The sequence below is a fragment of the Stegostoma tigrinum genome, chromosome 16, assembly GCF_030684315.1.
Source record: "Stegostoma tigrinum isolate sSteTig4 chromosome 16, sSteTig4.hap1, whole genome shotgun sequence".
In the NCBI taxonomy this organism is placed as follows: Eukaryota; Metazoa; Chordata; class Chondrichthyes; order Orectolobiformes; family Stegostomatidae; genus Stegostoma; species Stegostoma tigrinum.
The window spans coordinates 45,268,945-45,289,656 of NC_081369.1; the positions used below are offsets into that span (position 1 = coordinate 45,268,945).

Consider the following 20,712-nt stretch of genomic DNA (forward strand, 5'->3'; position numbering starts at 1 on the left):
AGTGGGTGGGGGGGAAGAGCTGGGCTGGTTGTGTGGTGCAGTGGGGGGAGGGGACGAACTGGGCTGGTTTAGGGATGCAGTAGGGGAAGGGGAGATTTTGAAACTGGTGAAGTCCACATTGATACCATTAGGCTGCAGGGTTCCCAGGCGGAATATGAGTTGCTGTTCCTGCAACCTTCGGGTGGCATCATTGTGGCACTGCAGGAGGCCCATGATGGACATGTCATCTAGAGAATGGGAGGGGGAGTGGAAATGGTTTGCGACTGGGAGGTGCAGTTGTTTGTTGCGAACTGAGCGGAGGTGTTCTGCTTTGCAGAACACCTCCGCTCAGTTCGCACGCTTTGCAGAACACCTCCGCTCAGTTCGCACGCTTTGCAGAACACCTCCACTCAGTTTGCACGCTTTGCAGAACACCTCCGCTCAGTTCGCAACAAACAACTGCACCTCCCATTCGCAAACCATTTCCACTCCCCCTCCCATTCTCTAGATGACATGTCCATCATGGGCCTCCTGCAGTGCCACAATGATGCCACCCGAAGGTTGCAGGAACAGCAACTCATATTCCGCCTGGGAACCCTGCAGCCTAATGGTATCAATGTGGACTTCACCAGTTTCAAAATCTCCCCTTCCCCTACTGCATCCCTAAACCAGCCCAGTTCGTCCCCTCCCCCCACTGCACCACACAACCAGCCCAGCTCTTCCCCCCCACCCACTGCATCCCAAAACCAGTCCAACCTGTCTCTGCCTCCCTAACCGGTTCTTCCTCTCACCCATCCCTTCCTCCCACCCCAAGCTGCACCCCCATCTACCTACTAACCTCATCCCACCTCCTTGACCTGTCCGTCTTCCCTGGACTGACCTATCCCCTCCCTACCTCCCCACCTATACTCTCTCCACCTATCTTCTTTTTTCTCCATCTTCGGTCCGCCTCCCCCTCTCTCCCTATTTATTCCAGTTCCCTCTCCCCATCCCCCTCTCTGATGAAGGGTCTAGGCCCGAAACGTCAGCTTTTGTGCTCCTGAGATGCTGCTTGGCCTACTGTGTTCATCCAGCCTCACATTTTATCATCTTGGAATTCTCCAGCGTCTGCAGTTCCCATTATCTCTCAATTACTATGGGATGCAGGTTTAAGGTAAAAGGGGTAATGTTTAAAGGAGATGTGAGAGAACAATGTGTTTACGCGGAGAGTGATAAGTGCTTGGAATGCTCTGCCAGAAGAGGTAGTAGAAGCAGATACAATCGCAATGTTTAAGAAGCATTTTGACAGATACCCGAGTAGGCAGGGAGTAGAGATATGCGGACCATCCAGAGGCAAAAGGTTTTTAGTTTACAGAGGCATCATGTGACAGCATCAGCTTGGTGAGCCAAAAGGCCTGTTCCTGTGTCCTATTGTTCTTTGATCTTTCTTTCAAGAGCCATACCATTTCAAGTAAAATATTTTCCATTTTTAGTTTGAGATAATTTTGAAGATCAAATGAACTACAGTTATTATATCTGATATTTGTTTTGAGTTTTTAGATCTCACAATTAGTGATGAATTAGCCAGCTCAATAGAAAATAGCTTGGCATTCAGACATGAACTATAATAGCTCTGCCTGACTTCTTCTGTAGTCTGCTGCAGTTACTCTCCTTTTAAGCTGTTATGTGATTTGGAGGAGAGTACTTTCTTTTAATATTAGAAATTTTATGGGTCCTTTTGAGCCTAAAAAAAGGTAAATTTTGTTGTTGATACAATTTTGCATTTATCTTAGAAAAGAAAATAATCTGTGAACTTTGAAACTGCAGTATTTATAAGCTCAAGTGTGGGAGTTTGTTTTGTTTAGTCAGACTTTGATGCTGAACACAGTCTAGGCAACGTGATAAAACCAGAAAATACAGGAAGTATTCTGCCTCTTTGGAGAGAGAAACAGAGTTAATTTTTCAGTTTGATAACCTTTTGTTAGGTGCCTGGTTGGTAGAAACCCTTATCACATTTGAAATGTATCTTGGATATGCACTTCAAGTGTCAGAACCTTCAGAGCTAGAGACCCAGAGCTGATTGAGCTGAATTTCATTTTTGGTTAACACAGATATGGTGAGCCTAATTATTTCCAACTGTGCTGTAAATTTCTATGATTGCCTTTTGTGAATGGGTTCTGTAAAGTTTTGGCTTCTCAAATTGAACAGTAGTGTTGCAGTTGAATTTAAGGATAATGTACTGATCAAAATATTTCTGATAATTTTTGTTTGTAAATAAACTTATGAAATTTGTAGATTTATTTTGAAGCTTATGTTCATATTTAATGATGTAGTAATCTTCGTATATTTTGTTTATTTTCCATAATTATGATCTTTTTTTCTGAAAGTCTTTTAACAATATTTGTAATTTATAATTTCGCTGTATGTATGATTTAAAATCCAAAATACGTGGTGACAGTTGTGGCAGGACTGCTATTGGCTGTATTCAGGTCCAGCTCTCAATTGTTCATCTCCATGATGGATTTGTCTGTTAAGACACATGAAAATGTTATTTTCAGAGAAGAGAAGCAGAACTGTCAGGGAAACTTAAAATCAATCATTTTGGAATCTGAGTTTGAAACTGGCAAAGATCAAAGACAACAAAATTCCATCAATGCCTGAAGGATGACAGCTGAACTGAAACCAGCAGCAATCCATCAGATTTATGGTGAATGTAAACCCCTTGTGCACCATTGGCATTTCTGTTTTAACATGTCCCAAACTGAGAGTTGAAAGAATGGACATGCCATTCTGATGAAGGGTAAGAATTTGTTCCAACATATAATAATCTAATGCAAATCAAAGAGTATAGTATTTATAATTCACGCTTGTATATTTGGAGTGTTTCTGTTGTGCCACCGTCATAGCTATCTTGAATCTGAACATGGACTAATCCATGAACAGGAATATAAATATTGAGCAGTGCGTGTTCTGAAATGCAAGCCAGAAGTTATCCACCAATCCACTTTTTGCTGCAATTTTACTTCACCACTTCTTTAACTTCCACTCATCCAGCATCCTATTTGCCTTGGTTCACCTGCACTTTTTGTACATCACAGAATGTTTTACTCTTTTAAATGAACCGCATAAATATCAATTTTGAAGGTAGCGAGAAATACTTGACTAAATTCAATTATCAAGACCAGCCACAATGAAGATGTTAGTTTTAGTATTATCACATACAGAATGTTTTGAATGGCAGTACCAAGAGATTATTTTCAGAGTTTTTTTTAAATTTGTTGAGAGTGTAAGACTTGTATCATTTCTGATTTTGTCCTTATCGATAAAAGATTAATTATAATTGCTTGGTATATTTTGAACAGTTGGAGTAGAACTTTTCAGTACTATTTTTAGTATGATAATGCAAATCTAAAAGCAAGTTTGAGCTCTTCTGTCAATAGGTTGATCCAGGAAGGGCAGTCAGAATGATTTGTAGTTCAGCTTTCAAGCAGGAGGTTGAAAGTTTTTAAGCAGCTAAAACCTCATTCGTACTTCTGTTAACTTCGGTCTCATCTTGTTCAGTTTCTGCCCAGTCCAGGCTTCATTTTGAATCTTGCATTTTGTACTTCCCATCTTCCATAAATGTGAGCTCATCCAAACCGATGCTGCTTGTGTCCTAATTCTTACCAAGCTATGTTAATCATCACCACTTGCTGGTTGATCTACACTAGCTCCGAGTCCCTGAATGTTACAATTTTTAAAAGGACTCTTATCATCATATTCCATTCTCTCCTTAGCTGCACTCCTTCCTATATCTGTAACCTCCTCTAGCCCCACAGCTATCAAAGAGCCCTGTGTTTCTTCAATACTATCATTGTCCAAATGTCCAACTTCATTAACCACACTGTTAGTGGCACTGTGGCTTAGTGGTTAGCACTGCTGCCTCACAGTGCCAGGGACCTGGGTTCAATTCCACCCTCAGGTGACTGTCTGTGCGGAGTTTGTACATTCTCCCCATGTCTGTGTGGTTTTCCCCCAGGCTGTCCAGTTTCCTCCCACAATCCAAAAATTTGCAGGTTAGGTGGATTGGCCACGCTAAATTGCCCATAATGTTCAGAGATGTATAGATTAAGGCGATGGGTCTGGGTGGAATACTCTGAGGGGCATTGTGGGCTTGTTGGGCCAAAGGGGCTGTTTTCACACTGTAGGGATTCTATCCTACTGTTGGTTGTACCTTCATACACCTCAAACCTAAACTAGCTGTTTTGATGTGGGAGGAATGTGTAATTCGTAATTATTCTTCCAGGCATGTTATTTTTCTGTTCACTGTTCCTGGCTAAATTAAGCATCTAGATTTATCCACTTTTATATCAGATTCTTAATGTTTTGAAATTAGTTCTCTCTCTGTCCTTAATCTCTGCTTCAACATAAGATAATTTGGTTTGTATGACTTTCACTGTTAGTTCAGTGTGCCACGTTCCAAAGTAGTCATTAATTCTTACATTGAATTCCCACCCAAGAAAGAGAGACTGAAATTGTAATCAGAACACAACATCTGACAAATGGTATCCCTTAAAGTTCTGAACAGGATATTCATATCCATTGCCCCCACAGTCTCAAACACAACTTTTTCAGAGTTTGTTCAAGAAAATACTTGTTTCAGACCAAGCAAATATGCAGAACAATCGTTATGGTCATATTTGTTTTGTTCAATTAATACCAATGTTTTCCACTTTAGATTCTAACCTTAAAACTGAAATGTTGGATCAGTTTGCTTTTAAAAATATGCAGTGAGCAGTATGGTGGTTGTCTGACCTAGGGTTGTCTAATGTAAATATTTTGTGGAAGACAGCAAGCATTCATTAAAAAGTGTTAATAAAAAATTGAACTCTATCCAAAGAAATAAACAATTATCTGTGCACCGCTGTCATAAAAAATATTGAAAACACTTTGCCTGTACAGTAGGCTATCCCTTACAAATTTGCAAGTATTGATTTTTATCTCATTATTGGAATCAATATTTTTGTAGTATTTGATCCCATTTCAATTGAATTAAGGCTGTATTATAATGGAAATTTCAAAATGCAAGCATATTTTAGTGCAAATTTAGGTGGTCTCTGATTTAGAAATGTCTGAATTATGTACGCTCATACTTAAAAACGTAAGTTTGACCTTGTACAGGGGTTTAATTTTAAAGATCAACATAGGGACATTTCTTATACTTACAAATGGCTTCTGTATATTATCCCGCACTGTGTTTTGACTTGCGGTCCGTCTCCAAAACAGAACCTATTCGCATCCTGGGGACTGTCTGTAGCAATTGCAATAAGAAAAGTGCATACCATGCTGGGAAGAATGAGACTAGGTAAGATAAGCATCGTTCAAACGGCTGTATTTTGAGGAATTGTTTATAGATGAAGATTCAAGTAGAAAGGTACTGGGAAGAAATTCCACACAAAGAGGAAGTATCATGGACTTTGGTGGAAGAAAGTCATATCTACAATAGAGGATGAGATACCAAAGGTCATAATTGGATAAATGGTACACTCAGACAGGTAATAGAGGATGGCAGAAGATGCAGAGGTACGAAGTGGCAGGGCTGTTTAGGAATTTAAAACTCAGAATAAAGATTAACCACATTGACTCTCCGAAGAGCATCCCACCCCGACTCACCCCCTCCTGTATCCCTGGAACCCTGCATTTCCCATGGCCAGGCCACCTACCCTGCACATCTTTGTTCTGTGGGAGGAAACCAAAGCACCCGGAGGAAACCCACGCAGACATGGGGAGAATGTGAAAACTCCGCACAGACAGTCACCCATAGCTGGAATTGAGCTCGGGCCCCTGTCACTGTAAGGTAGCAGTGGTAACCACTGAACGACTGTGCCACCCTCTATAGTAATTATACCAGTGCAATGCTGAGATGTTACCGGTGTAATATAACTGCGAGAAGTTGTCCACAAAATATCAAACAAAGCTACTTTGCCACTCTTGTCTTACTTTTCCTCCTGTTTGAATCTTCTCCCCCCCCACCTTTGAATCTTCTTCCCCCCCCAACCCTGCCAATGCTGTCCATAAGCAAGTAGCTTAGTAACTGTTGCCTGTTCTTATAACAAAACGACAAAGATGTATTGACGTTTTCAGTATTTGATTGCTTTAATTTCTGTTCTTCGCCAACTGAACAGATTTTAGACACCTGAAGTATCTTTACTATTGGTATACCACTGCATAAGTAAAATCAACTTTCGGGTTGCTTCATCAATAAACCACATAATAGTTTTCTCAATCACTGTTTTCTATCATGAGTTTTCTCCTTCCACACCCTCTGAACTTGTGCATGTGCCAAAGACATATGCAGAAAATAAGCAAAACAGAATTTCAATTTAAGAAACCAGACAACAATACTTGGCAGTAAAATATGCACTTGGATCTTGAACTAATTACTTCATAAGCTCACGCAATGTTAAATTTTCCAGTGTTTACAAGCTACATTTGTCATGATATCGGTTAGAATATCCTTAAATGACTACTTGCATGTCTGTTGTTCATTCACTTATGAAACAGGAGAAACATTGATACTTCTGGACACGCCACTTATTCCAAGAATGCCTTTTTACCCAATTAACTGTGGTTGTCTTAGTGTGGATTTCATTTCTCTTTGCAGCTTTACTTGTTTTAAATTTCCCATTTTTCCCTCTATTTCAGAGTTGGTTGAATAAATATTTTGCATACAACCAAAGCTTAAAGGTGTTGGGAAATTAATGTGAGGGGCATTCATAATTTCCCTCCTCTTCAATTATTACATTGTGCATTTGAATCTTTATCTGGGAATGTATTTGCAAATAATTGAAAATCATTATACACAAAAAGTACAATGCAAGCAAGCAAAAAATTCAAAGATTATTGCATGGAGTTAATCCCCCAAATATATATGGCTTGGAGGGTGTCCTGCAGGTGGTGGCCTTTGCAGGCGTGTATTTGCTTTGTCCTTCCGGATTGTAGAGGCTACACATTTAAAATGGGCTGTTGAAGGATCTTTGCAAGTTGATGTAGTCAGATCAAGGGTGGCAAGTGCCTTTTCACTAGTGAATGGACATTCAGGAGTAAAGTGCAGAACTGAATATCACCAGGGTCCAAAGGGATGGTGGTGAGTGGGGTAAGCAGGAAATGAGGGAGACAACAGAGGCTAGCCCACAACAGTAAACTGGACTGATAAATCAAGAAAAGGGGGAATGCTATATAGAGTGAAAGTTAAGTTGTTTAAGGAAATGTGTGAATAAATACATATTTCAGGAAGTCCCTAAGTTCACTTAATGCTCATGCCATAGACTGAATGTGTCATTTTCATTGCTTCAGATAATTAACTTTGAGGAAATTAAATTAAGTTAAATTAGATTCAATTTTCGTACTTTTTTCATGTATAGAATACATCCTCACTTTCACAGACAAATAGTGAGACCTGCTTGGAGTACTTTAAAGTACTGTCTTAGCTTTATCCCTGAAACCACATTGTTCTCAGTCAGTTTTGCAATATATGGACCAACTAATGATGAAAACTTGAACAATGAAATGAATTTGAGCAAATTTTTAATAGCTATCAAATCAATAATTAGGTTTTACAAGACGTTTGTCTGTTAATAAACATAATAGTTTATCACTTCATTAAATCTATTCTTGTAAAACTATGCTTGGCCAAACAAAATTGCTTCCAAAGTTATGAATTATCTAGTCTATGATTTTGAAGATAATTAACATTGCAGAACTCCAGTCCCTACTTATTTCTGAGGTTAGCTGCAAAATGACTGAATAAACATTAATGCAATTCTGCAGTGTGATAGAAAAGTCAGTGCTTGCTTCATTAGCTCTCAATAACTGTTGCTAGAAAAAAAAACCTGGAGTTAATATCAGGTTATGTCAGCATCTAAAATACATTCATAGATTTTTACTTATGAATTTTTTGAATAATTCTCGAGGCATACAATGCAGAAACAGACACTTCGACCCATCCAGCCCATGCCAAAATAATTTCAAAACAAGCTAGTCCCACCTCTCTGCTCCTGGCCCATATCCCTCCAAACCTTTCCTATACCTGTACTTATCCAAATGTCTTTTAAACATTGTAATTGTATCTGCATCCACCACTTTCTCAGGAAGGTCATTTCACACATGAACCATCATGTATGTAAATAATTTTCCTCTTGTGTCTTTTTTAAATCTCACCTCTCATCTTAAAAATTTGTCTCCTAGTCTTGAAATTTCCCATCTTAGAGAAAAGACAACTACCATTAACTCTATCTATACCTCTCACTAGTTTATAAACTTCTAACAGGTTGCCTCTTAACCTCCTATGCTCCAGTGGAAAATGCCCCAGCCTCTCTAGCTTTTCTTTATAACTCAAACCTTTCATTCCTAGCAACATACTGGTAAATTTCTTTTGAGCCCTCTCCAGCTTGATAACATCCTTCCAATAACTGGGTGACCAGAAGAGGCTTCACCAATGTCCTATACAACCTCAACATAAAGTCCCAACTCCTGTAGTCCGAGAACTGACCAATGAAGGCAAGTGTGTCAATCCTTTTTAATCACTTGCCTATATGCGACAGAAACTTCAAAGAATTATGTACCTGCATCCCAGGTCCCTCTGTTCTACAACACTGCCCAAGACCCTGTCATTAAGCATATAAGCCATACCCTTGTTTGTTGTGCTAAAATGCAATTTCTTGTATTTATCCAGATTGAACTCCATCTGTCGCTTTTCAGTCCATTGACCCATTTTATCAAGATCTCTCTGTAACCTTAGAAAACCTTTGCTGTCTACTATGCCACCAATTTTGGTGTCATCCCCAAACTAACTAACTATGCCTTCTATATTCTCATCTAAATCATTTACATAAATGACAAACAAAAGAGGACATAGAACCAATCCCTGCGGAACACCGCTGATCACAGGCCTCCAGTCTGAAAAGCAATCCTCCACCATTACTCTCTGTCTCCTGCTGTTAAGCCACTTACATATCCAATTTGCAAGGTCACCCTGAATCCCATGTGATCTAACGTTACTAATTAGCCTACCATCTGGAACTTTGGTAAAGGCTTTACTAAAATCAAAATAAACAATGCCATCATCATTCTTTTTGGTAAGTTCCTCAAAAAACTCAAATCAAGTTTGTGAGACATGATTTTCCTCACACAAAACCATGCTGTTCCTTGTTACCTTCTGTTGTAATGCTAAGTTATAACTGAGTTATTCCTAAAATTTAACAGTCACCACATAAACTAGGACACATTTTTTCCTGAGGAACTGTCTGCCACATCCGACTGATAGATTCTGGTTCTGATGTAGCATTTAATGAGATGTTTAATAATAACTATGCTGATGAACTTCAAGCAGGGATATACTAAATACAACTGCATACTGAACTTAGTCATTGAAAATTGGAGGATCGTACTTTTGGGATTATGGATTGAATATTGTCAAAATCATAGTTGGAATAGTAATAGGTCGTCCATCTTTGCACATCAGCTTGTGGAAAACATTTTTATTAGTTATTTTATCTCCATAGACTGTAAAAGAAATGAAATGTTTAGCACATGTCCCCATTGAGATGCTGATAAAATGTACTCCATGGTTACATACTCAAGTTTGTCTTTTTTTTCCTCATCCCGTTGCTTGAATGATGAAAACTTAAAAGGATCTTGGTTTGAGGCAAATCACGCAATCTCACTGGGAAATTTTACTGTTTCATGTAGCTTTTAAATACATGGCCCTAAAGAATGCTAATTCCAGTTTTTCTTTCTTTAGATACTTAATTGGTGAAGAAGGCTACTGTCTGACATCTATGCAGAGTGCTGTCTCATATGTGGAATCTTTATCCAATGGATGATGCTGTAGTTTACGTCCATGCATTCACTATGAATGTTCAAGAATTACTACTTGTTACATCTACTAAATGTTTATTTTTGTATTAAATTCACTGGAGTCAATGCACTGTTCTTCATGGTTATGTAAAACAAGTTGAAGCATTACAATATTTAGGACAGTCATTTTGCAATTGCTCAAAATAACTGACTGTAAAATTAACCTCTGATTATAGGATTGTTAGGCTAAAATTTTGTGATTGTTTGAGAGTAATGATGTAAGACTGCACTGAAGAAGCTGAAAGATTTTATTTTTCATGCTAATGACAGAGAATGCCACTCCGCCCTACGCCAGTAGAGCTAGACATGTGCACACTCAATCCTGCACCAGTGTAAGAATTGCATTTTCTGAAAAGTTAGTTTTGACCTAAGGTGCTACCAAGTTTTTAAGAGGCTATTTGTTTTTCTATTATATTTCGTTCTAAGTTGATACATTTTTTTAAAAAAATAGTCATAGTTATTTAAAAGTGAAAGAACACTCTTAATTGAAACCTTACACCACACTTCTAGCATTCTAAATTTCAATGCTACTTTGCAAAATTTTGAGTGTTTGTCTGAGAAAGTGGAAGATAGTTAGTATGAACACACAGATTTCTACTGTGCTTATGAATAATTCCTGCTTTGTTTCTGTTAGTTATAAAATAGTTTTGATGTTTTTAACACCTTGTTTTATATATCTATTATAAATATATATTATGGGTGTGCCTGCGTATACGTGTGTGGGTATATGTAAAGTTAATGCCAATATAGAAATAATCAATTGAGAAATTTTGGAAATAAAAATTCAAGAGAGAGTATAGGGAAAGGAGACATATTGTAAAATAACACTCTGCTTCATGTGTCTGATGTCATGAGCAAAATTAGGCATACTAGGAATTAAGGGGCTCCCTCCTAAAACTCAGGATCCGATGTGTCCACTTAGCTGACACTGTGCTGGGAATTCTCTAGAAGCTACAAGGTAATTACCAGCTATTTTCTCTCACCTGGTTGCGTGAGGGTGATATTATGGATTTGCTATATTTAGGTGGCATAGTAGGCTGTTTGAAATAGCCACTCAGAAACAAACAAATTCCATTAAGCCTTTGGGGAAAAGAAATGAAATAATGGAAATCAAAATAAAATAAATTTTAATTGTGTTGGCTTTTGAAAAGAAAAACAGTTTGATGTAGTAATCGTTTACCAGATTTATAAAAGAAGCCAGCAGGATTTTTTATATGTCCCATGATGCTAGATTTTAAAATAAACTAGAAACCTTTCTTTAACTATGCTGGTTTCACCATACCTCATTCACATTAATAAATATTATTAATTGAATTGTGTTAAAAAGTTCCAGATATTTGATTTTTGTAGTTTCTAAAATGTTGACTTTTGTATGTTTTATATGACTAGTTATGGGTCAGTACAGTGAAGACCACATAAAAATCAGTTTTGAATCAAGAATTTCTTTGCTTTAACTCACTAAATGCGTAGGTGTACAATGAGACAGAAGTAGATCATTTGGAACACAAAAGTTAGCTTTGGTGTGAAAGTGATGTAATAGATTTTCAAAAGCATGCCAGCTCCCTAGAAAACAAGATTACAGCTAAAAAGTTAACTCATACTGCAAATCACCTTCAAACCTGGCTGACTCTTAGGTTATCAATCATTCTTAAGTGACATCTTGTTAACTAGAGCTGAGAGATTGTATACAACAGTGCATGATCAAATCATAAGGCCTAGCTATTCTTTGTTGGCATTTGTACTGTATAGCAGCCTCTTCCCATTCCACCAAACTCACTTTAACCAACCATTCATAGTTTTAAAGATCTATGACAGGCCCCCTCTAATTCATCTTCACTCCAGAAAAACACGCTATTTGTTCATTCATTCCTGGTGGCCTTAATTATTCCGTTCTGGTACCCATAAAAATTTCCTGCATGTTTTCCAGCCAGCTTACATTCCTGTTTATAGTACTAAGCCCAGACCAGTGCAGCCTGAACAGGATGCTCTACACAATAACACAACTTCAATACCTTTTAAATGCTTAGAAATAAATCCCAGAGTGTTTTTAATGTTTTTCATTGCTTTGGTCACTCAACAGACAAGCTCGCAAGCGTTCTGATGCCTTCTTGTGCTGCACCTTTATTCATCCTCATTAGCCATACCCCTCAGTGTGGAGGGGAGGACAATTGATGATTTCTTCAAACTTGAGTAACTTCACAAGAAATTAACTTTTCTTACAAAAGAATCCGGAGCACTATTTAGTGGATATTTTAATATTAGTGGAAAATGGGTTTTAAAAGCTCAGTGGAAGGCTGCCTTATTTACTGTCATTTGTGTGAGTTTGAAACTTACAATTCAAGATTCTCATCACCATAGGAAGGATTACTGAAGTGCTAATTGGTGGTATGTTCTGATCTCCAATCAGTTGTGAACTAATTGATAAATATATCATACACATTTCAAATATTATGAATGATATTTTAATTATTCACTGTCAACATTACAAGTAAACAAGAACAATAGTATTTGAATGCATAAAGAACTCACTGTGAAAAATTCCTGAAAATTTATGACCACTTTGGCATATCTATTCATGTTATGGCAGTAATTTGACAAATGACAACTGTCCTGCTATAGCCTGAAGAGTGAATTTAAAAAGAAATGTTTAAATGATGTCATCAGACAACTGAGACAAGGCAGTTGAGGTCATTTGAAAAACCTTAAAATTCACTAACGTTTGGAACTAAATATTACTCTCTGATTTCTGATTCTCACTAGAATGAACTATCGCTATTAAAAAGAATTTGTTGCGTAATTTATTGATCAGTATAGCTAAGACCAATCATTTCTAATGCCCTGACCCATTGCTGATCCCAAATCAAGACTTGCGCATCGGATTTTAGAGCCACTTAGAGGGAATTGTTCAGCAGGTTTCCCATTGTCTTTCTCACTGTTTTTCGTCTTCAAATCACCTTTCTTAAGGCATATTGCAACTGGTGCTAAAAAAACCCTACCAACCCTTTACATTAGGCACCTTCACTCATTAGACACAGGTACCAGTGCTGCACAACATCTAATATTTACAGGTGATGCTCCAGTCTTCACTGGGCTATCTGTGGGTCTTGAGCCCAACTCTTCAGACTCTGCTGAGAATACACCACAGTCCTGGGATGCAGGTGCCTTTCTGGATATCAACTTGGGATTTTAATCTTATTTTCTGGTCTCCACTCAGCAAAACTGTATAGTTACAGCCATAAACCATTTGTCCTTCACTCAGAGGTAGAAATGGTGACACTGAATAAAATAATCACTATATCTAAAACTACGAAATCAAACTGTTGGACTTAGTTTCTTGCACAAGATATCTAGAAAATCTGTATTTAGGAGATTCCAAAGTAATTTTAGTTTTTTTTTAGGGAGTCCCTTAGCAAAGCAGCCCAGCCCACTTTTGTCACTTCAGAAAATGTTGTGCTCTGATTATCTTTGAATTCTGAAATGTGCAAAACTTTGTTTCATAACACAATTTCTTGTCTTAATTACTTGTGTTGAATTATTTCATATTGTTGACAATATTTGTGTTTTTTTTAATGAATGTGCATTTTGAAACAGATATCCTTGGAAAATGCCCAATAGTAGTGAATAGACATTCTGGAGTTGATATTTTTGAATGTATAAAGCACTTTTTGTACTATGAAATGCAATAATCCTTGTGACCTAGGTTATCAGAAGGGGCAAGAGTGAGAAAAGACTGAAGTGCCTTGTGGAGATCTCAAATAAAATTGGGCTAAGTCTTCATGTGGTTTGTGGTAGGTGGTAGTTATATCATGTTAATCGTTCAAATTAGTTATGAGTTTGCTACATTAGTTATTTTCAAATAAAACTTGAATTTTAGATCCATGAGTAGTATTTATATTTAAAAGTTCAATTGTATAGATAATTAAATTGCTGTCAACTTTGAAGTGAAAGTTTGATAAACCTTTGATCCACATCTGATCTGACTTAACCATTAAAATAAAGCCAAAAGACATTCTAACTGTTACTCTCACAATTCAGCTTTTAAAACAGCTTAAGTTTCTGTGTGCCCTAGTTAATAATGTGAAATTTGCATGAAGATCACTTTTAAAGTTTCAGTTTTATAAAAGGGAAGGTCTTTAATTTTTTATATATCCAATAAATACTTGAAGCTCTATTTTCAAATGGGTCTTTAACTAGGCATGATATTGTACAAAGTTTGATAAAGTCAAGTGTTAGGATCAGCGAAGCTGTGTATATTTGTTCAAAGTTGAGTTTTTGTTTCTTTCTTAGCCTGTGGTTGTGAAAAAAAAAATTTTTCCTGTCTGGTACATGGATCTTAGAATGATGCGATAATCTCGCATATGTTCGCAGTGAATATGTACTGTTTAAATTAATGTACTTAATGCTACTGGAGTTCTATGGCAACTGTGCAATGATTTTTAGTATCTTCAGAATATAAGTTTAATGACTTTTCAATGGCATACTTCAAGTTTATAAACTAAATTATGCTAAAAACCAGAGAATTAAGTTGTTGATTTTTCTGTAAAAAGTTTTTTTTTTGCAAAAAGAACATTCTGCTTAATTTAGATATTTATTCAATAGTTGAAGTGCAATCCTACAAATGTATACATGGGCATGGTTAAAATATAGGTTATTGTATTTCTTTTTGAAAAGTGAAAATAAATGTACATGAGAGGAAAGTACTGGCTTTGGACTTTATTGATCGCAGAAAAGTCACTTTTTAAACCAAGTACTGTATTGTTAATCTGAGTTTAAGGTTTTATTTCATAATGACACATTTGTAAGTTAAGACTGCTTCTGAAAAATAAAACTTAATTGGTCAGGACTATACAATGATGGCACATATAATTTAGGCGAATTGAAATATTTCTTTAAATTGATGCATGTTATGACTTAGAAATAGCACAACACTCCAGTTCTCAAATATATCTTTGAACTGCATGTTTCTGTGAGATTCAGTTATCTTGGGAAACCTTGAACATGTTTCTATGCATTTGTGTTTTAACATTACCACTGGAATCCTATCGAAGTGATACCTGGTCTGTTATTTGAACAGCTGAAAATGTGTCTGGTTTGGACTCCTGTCCATTCCAGTGTTTCAATGTGTAATTGTTCTGATGTGTTAAGTGACAGAGTGAACTTCTGCCTCGTTAAATTGTGATTTTGTGTTGCTTGCTCCCTTTATCACTTCCAGGTATTTTCTAACAGGAAGAGAAATTGGAAACGTGATGCCTTATGACACGTAATAGTAGTATTTGAGGAATCATGTAAGTGTAACATACTAAGTCACATTGCTAGGATAGTGCAAAAACTAGTAGGAATCAGAAAGATACAGACAAGAATTGTATGTATCCAAATGGACTTCTCAGTGAGAATTTGTGATAAGTCTCATTAATCCAGATGCCTGTTAAAACCCATGTGTCCACATGAATAAATTATTTGTGTTGACAGAAAGGAAATCTTATGGAGTGAGAGAATAAATGGTCATACAGCTTATAAATTGCTTTTATTAACCAAGGTATAGAATAAAAGAGCAAGGAAATGTGCTAGAATTGTTTCTAAAAAAAAAACACTAGTTAGACCAAAACTGGAATGCTGTATGCAGTCTTGTCACCGCACTGTAGGAAGGATGTCATTGCACTCGAGTTGATGAAGAGGAGATTTACCAGAATGTTACCTAGGCTGGAGGATCAGAGATGGCAGGAAACATTGGATAGGTTGAGGTAATGTTCTTTGGAGTAGCAACAGTGAGAGGGAGCAAGATAGAAATGTACAAGGTTAGCAGGTGCGTAGATGGGGTGGATAGAAAAATACATTTTTCCCCATTAGTGGAGGGGTCTGTACCCAGAGGCATAGATTTATGATAAGAGGTAGAAAGCTAAGAGGATAATTGAAGAGACTTTTCTTCCTGCGGGTGGTAGGAGTCTGGAACTCACTGCCTGAAATAGTGGTTCAGTCAGAAACTCTTGTAACATTTAAGCAGTATTTGCAAATTCTCTTGTATTACCATAGCCTCCAGGGCTATAAGCCAAACTGTAGAAAATGGAATTAGTGCAGTTAGATTTTTATTGACTTCTATGAACACAATAGGCTAAATAGTGTTCTCCTGTGCTGTAGACCCTTTTGGATTACATAGGAACATAGACAATATGAGCAAGAGTAGGTCAAAGAACAAAGAAAATTACAGCACAGGAACAGGCCCTTTGGCCCTCCAAGCCTGTGCCGATCGAGATCCTCTGTCTAACCTGTCATCTATTTTCTAAGGGTCTGTGTCCATTTGCTCCGTGCCCATCCATGTACCTGTCCAGATATATCTTAAAAGACGTTAACGTGCCTGTGTCTACCACCTCCGCTGGCAACGCGTTCCAGGCACCCACCACCCTCTGTGTAAAGAACTTTTCACGCATATCTCCCATAAACTTTCCTCCTCTCACTTTGAACTCATGACCCCTAGTAACTGAGTCCCCCATTCTGGGGAAAAAGCTCCTTGCTATCCACCCTGTCTATATCCCTCATGATTTTGTAGACCTCAATCAGGTCCCCCCTCAATCTCCGTCTTTCTAATGAAAATAATCCTAATCTACTCAACCTCTTTTCATAGCTAGCACCTTCCATACCAGGCAACATCCTGATGAACCTCCTCTGCACCCTCTCCAAAGTGTCCACATTTGGTAATGTGGCGGCCAGAACTGTATACAGTACTCCAAATGTGGCCGAACCAAAGTCTTATACATCTGTAACATGACCTGCCAACTCTTGTACCCAATACCCCGTCCGATGAAGAAGGAAAGCATGCCGTATGCCGCCTTGACCACCCTATTGACCTGCAGGGAACAATGGACCTGAACACCCAGATCTCTCTGTTCATCAATTTTCCCTTGAACTTTTCCATTTGCTGTATAGTTCACCCTAGAATTAGATCTTCCAAAATCCATCACCTCGCATTTGCCCGAAGGTCATTCAGTCCTTTGAGCCCATTCAATATCATCACAGCCAATCATAAACCTTGTTCTCGCTTTCAACCCAAACGCTTTGATCCTTTAGTCCTAATAATTATAACTGCATCCTTCTTGAAAGTCTTCAGTGTCTTGGCCTTGATAGTTTCCTAGTGCAGAGAATTCCACAGGCTCACCATTCTTTAGAGAGAACTTCTTCCTCATCTCTGTCCTAGAAGGCCCAGAACTTATACTCAGACTGTGACACCCTGATTCCAAACTCTATAGTCATTGAATATATCGTTCCTGAATCCATGCTACCTAATCCTGTTAGAGTTTTGTAGGTTTGTACAAGATTCCACCTCCCCCTAGCCCCCACCCCGCCCAATCCCGACACTGTTCTGAATATAGCCTTAACCAATATTGTCTCTGCACATTCATTAATCCTGACATCCCAGGTATGCAAGTTATGATTGTATGAGAATGATGAACTTATTTGAAAAATTTCTACAATAATAATGGAATATTAAATAGCAGAGAAGTGACTTAGTAAGGGAAAATTTGAGGCAGGGAGTAATATTCCTAAGTCAGTTAACATAGATGGATTAATTCCTTAGTTCTCAAATATTTAACGGTAATTCCACAAAAGTGTTAAGAACGCATGCATCACTTCTAAATTCTGGGTAAAATGGAATTAAACCTATTGTACAGACAATGTTGACAAATGATGGGACTGCCAGGATTGTGTACCATTTAATGGCTGGTCATTAAAATGGTGCTTAGAAGGATGGTAATCTTATTTGACATTCCATTACGCCCTCAACATAACCGCATGTCTAGGAGGAGATGCACCTGACTTTCCGCTGTTCAGCAAGTTCCCTACAAAATTTAGTTGTTTTGTATTTTTAAAGACATATATTTGGCCAGTCTAACCAGGGAAAAAAAGCCATCTTGTGCTGTCACATAGCAATATATAAGAATCCCAGAACATGTACAACCGAAATCATGTGTAGCACCCAGTTGGAGTCTTAGAAGCCCCTCAGTTATGGTGTCATTGAAGAATATGTAACTGATGATAATTCATGAATAAAGGCTACACTTTTATTCATTTTTACTTTTACATTTTAAAATGGAACTGCAGGAAACAAATAGTCTGTGAGGGAGAGACAAAGTGGCTTCAGTTTCTTATCAACTAAAACTGACTTTGAATCTTAAAGACACTGGCACTCAGGTGGATATAGTCCCTCATGGAGATTTTACAGCATGGAAAAAGGCCCTTCAGTCTGCAACAGTCATCAAGCACCTTCCTACTCTGGTCCTATATTCTAGCATTTGGTCTGTAGCTTTGCATGTTATGGCATTTCAAATGCTCATGTAAGTACTGTTTAAATACCTTGAAAGATCCTGCCGTCACCTTTTCTAGGCAAACTTTCAGATACCCATAACCGTAATTTTTTAAATTCAATTGGCTGCCTGGACATTTATGCATTTATCGTCACCTCTGCGGAGTCCTAATGCATCACTCTATTAATAGTGTTTTCATTAACGCGTTATTAAGTCTCTGCCTATTTCAGTAGGGAGCTTCCTGTTCCTGTCTAATCCACAGTTGAAGTCATGCAATGCAGATGAGAAGAGATGTAAATTTGGTCTGCATCCCTTTTTAGTCTAAATAGTTATCACCACTTTTTAGTTATAATTTATCACTTTTCTTTCAATTATAAAAAGTATTTTAGATTAGTCACTTTGGGACTGCAGTTTGCTCTTACGTGGTCGTGAAAGCAAGGTGACAAGTTGTTGCTAACTCTACCTAGCTTTCTATTAAACATTTGGGCCGTTGATTCACTCTTATCCCTCTGCACCACTGCACAAGTTGAATTTCAGCATAGAATCCCTCCAGTGTGGAAACAGGTCCTTTGGCCCAACAAGTCCACACTGATCTTCATAGTATCCCCCTATAACCACTTAATCGACACATCCCTGGACACTACGGGCAATTTAGCCTGGCCAACCCACCTACCCTGAAAACCTTTGGACTGTGGGAGGAAACCAGAGCACCCTGAGGAAATCCACGCAGACACAGGGAGAATGTGCTAACTCCCCACAGACAGTTGCCCGTGGGTGGAATCAAATCCAAGTCTCTGGCACTGTGAGGCAGCAATGCTAACCACTGAGCCACCATGCCACCTACCCTGTGATGCATTATAATTCAGTTTTAAAAAGGAGTTCTACTTTCAGTCTAGTCTTTGGTTAACTAATTCAAATCATATTTTTGTTTGCTCTGAAGGGTGGGAACATTTATTCAGTAACCCTGTTAGCTTTGAAAGCATGATCATATTCTGCATTTGTTTTTCAGAAAGCTCTGGTTAATTTCTCATACAATCCAAAACCACAATTATAACCAAATGTTCTGATAACATTGTTAAATAAGATCTTTAATCACCAAAGGCCACTTCTGAACAAAAGGCTGTTATAAACCCAGAAGTAATTCTTATATTCTTGTCTCTCGATTTTGATGCTGCAGTAATGGCAAGTTCAGCAAGGCTATATTGATGAAGCATGGCTTTGATGGGCAGGTGCATACAGCTTGTTTTATAATCTTTTCTCTGAATTATTATTTCTGTAGCAAGTCTTTCCTCCAAAAGGATAGTCATGCTGAACTGGCCACGTAAACTCTACAGGATACTTTGACCCAATTTAACTTATTTTTAATGCCTATTTTGGGCCTCATCTTCATTAGCTAACCATCAGTGATTCTGAAATCAACATATTGTTGGGCTGTACAGCCATCCCATCATCATTTACTCTGAGATCATCACTATCTCGCCGAAAAGGCAATATTGTTCATTCCTGTCCAATATCCTGTCTTAACTTGCATCTGGTCTTTGTGGCTTTGTACTGTAGAATTTGATTGCTTTATTAGCTTAGCCTACTTGTTTTACTTCCCAATACACAGTGATGCAGGCTGCAATGTAAGTACGGAAGAAAGCACTGAAGTAAAAGCAAATACAGTGAATGAATCCATAGAATCCCTGCAATGTGGAAACAGACCCCTTTGGCCCAACAAGACAACATCGACCCTCTGTGCATCCCACCCAGACCCATTCCCCTCTAACCCACCTAATCTACACATCCCTGAACACTCTGAGCAGTTTAGCATGGCCAATCCACCTAGCCTACCCATCTTTTGGACTGTGGGAGGAAACCACAGCACCCAGAGGAGATCCATGCAGGCACAAGGCGAATGTGCAAAGTCCACACAGACTGTCACCTGAAGGTGAGATCGAACCCGGGTTCCTGGTGCTGTGAGGCAGCACTGTAACCACTGTGCTACTGTACTTCTGCTTTCTCTAAAGCAAATGGATTCAACAAAAATTAACAATCAGAAATTCTGAAATAGCTGTCTGACAGCATTTTTTTATGTTTCAGTTTGGATATTTGATTTGATTTATCACATGGAGTGAGTGAAAAGTGCTGTTCTATGTGCTTTACGGGCAGATCATACTATACAAGTACATGAGGGTGACAGAACAGTGCAGGATGCAATGTTAAAGCTGCCAAGAAGGTGCAGAGAGAGATCAATATTAACTTTAAAGAAGTCCATTCAAAAGTCTGATAACAGCAGGAAACTGTTCGTAGGTGTATTCAAACTTCTATATCTTCTGTCTGATGGAAGAGGGTGGAAGAGAGTATAACTGGGTGGGAGGGGTCTTTGATAATGGTGGCTGCTTTCCCAATGCAGTGGGAAATATAGATGAAGTCAATAGATGGGAGGCTGGTTTGCATGATGGGCTGGGCTGTGTTCGCAACTCTGTAGTCTCTTGCGGTCTTGGGAAGAGCAGTTGCCTTATCACGCTGTGATGCATCTTCAGATATAGATGCATCATAGAAAGCATTCTAAAAATTT

At 38.2% G+C, this 20,712-nt stretch overlaps 1 protein-coding gene across 2 annotated transcripts in view; it reads left to right on the forward strand.

The window, feature by feature from the left end:
* vps9d1 (VPS9 domain containing 1) overlaps nt 1-14,542 on the forward strand; it is a 151,458-nt gene extending 136,916 nt beyond the window's left edge. The window contains exons 15-16 of one of the 2 annotated variants that reach the window (XM_048546936.2): nt 5,224-5,302; nt 9,740-9,754. In XM_048546936.2, coding sequence (XP_048402893.1) covers nt 5,224-5,254 — 31 coding nt within the window. In that variant the 3' untranslated portion in view covers nt 5,255-5,302; nt 9,740-9,754. Of the gene's footprint in view, nt 1-5,223; nt 5,303-9,739 lie in introns of both variants that reach the window. The other variant, XM_048546935.2, reaches the window with a different exon arrangement.
* Nucleotides 14,543-20,712: the final 6,170 nt, after the last annotated feature.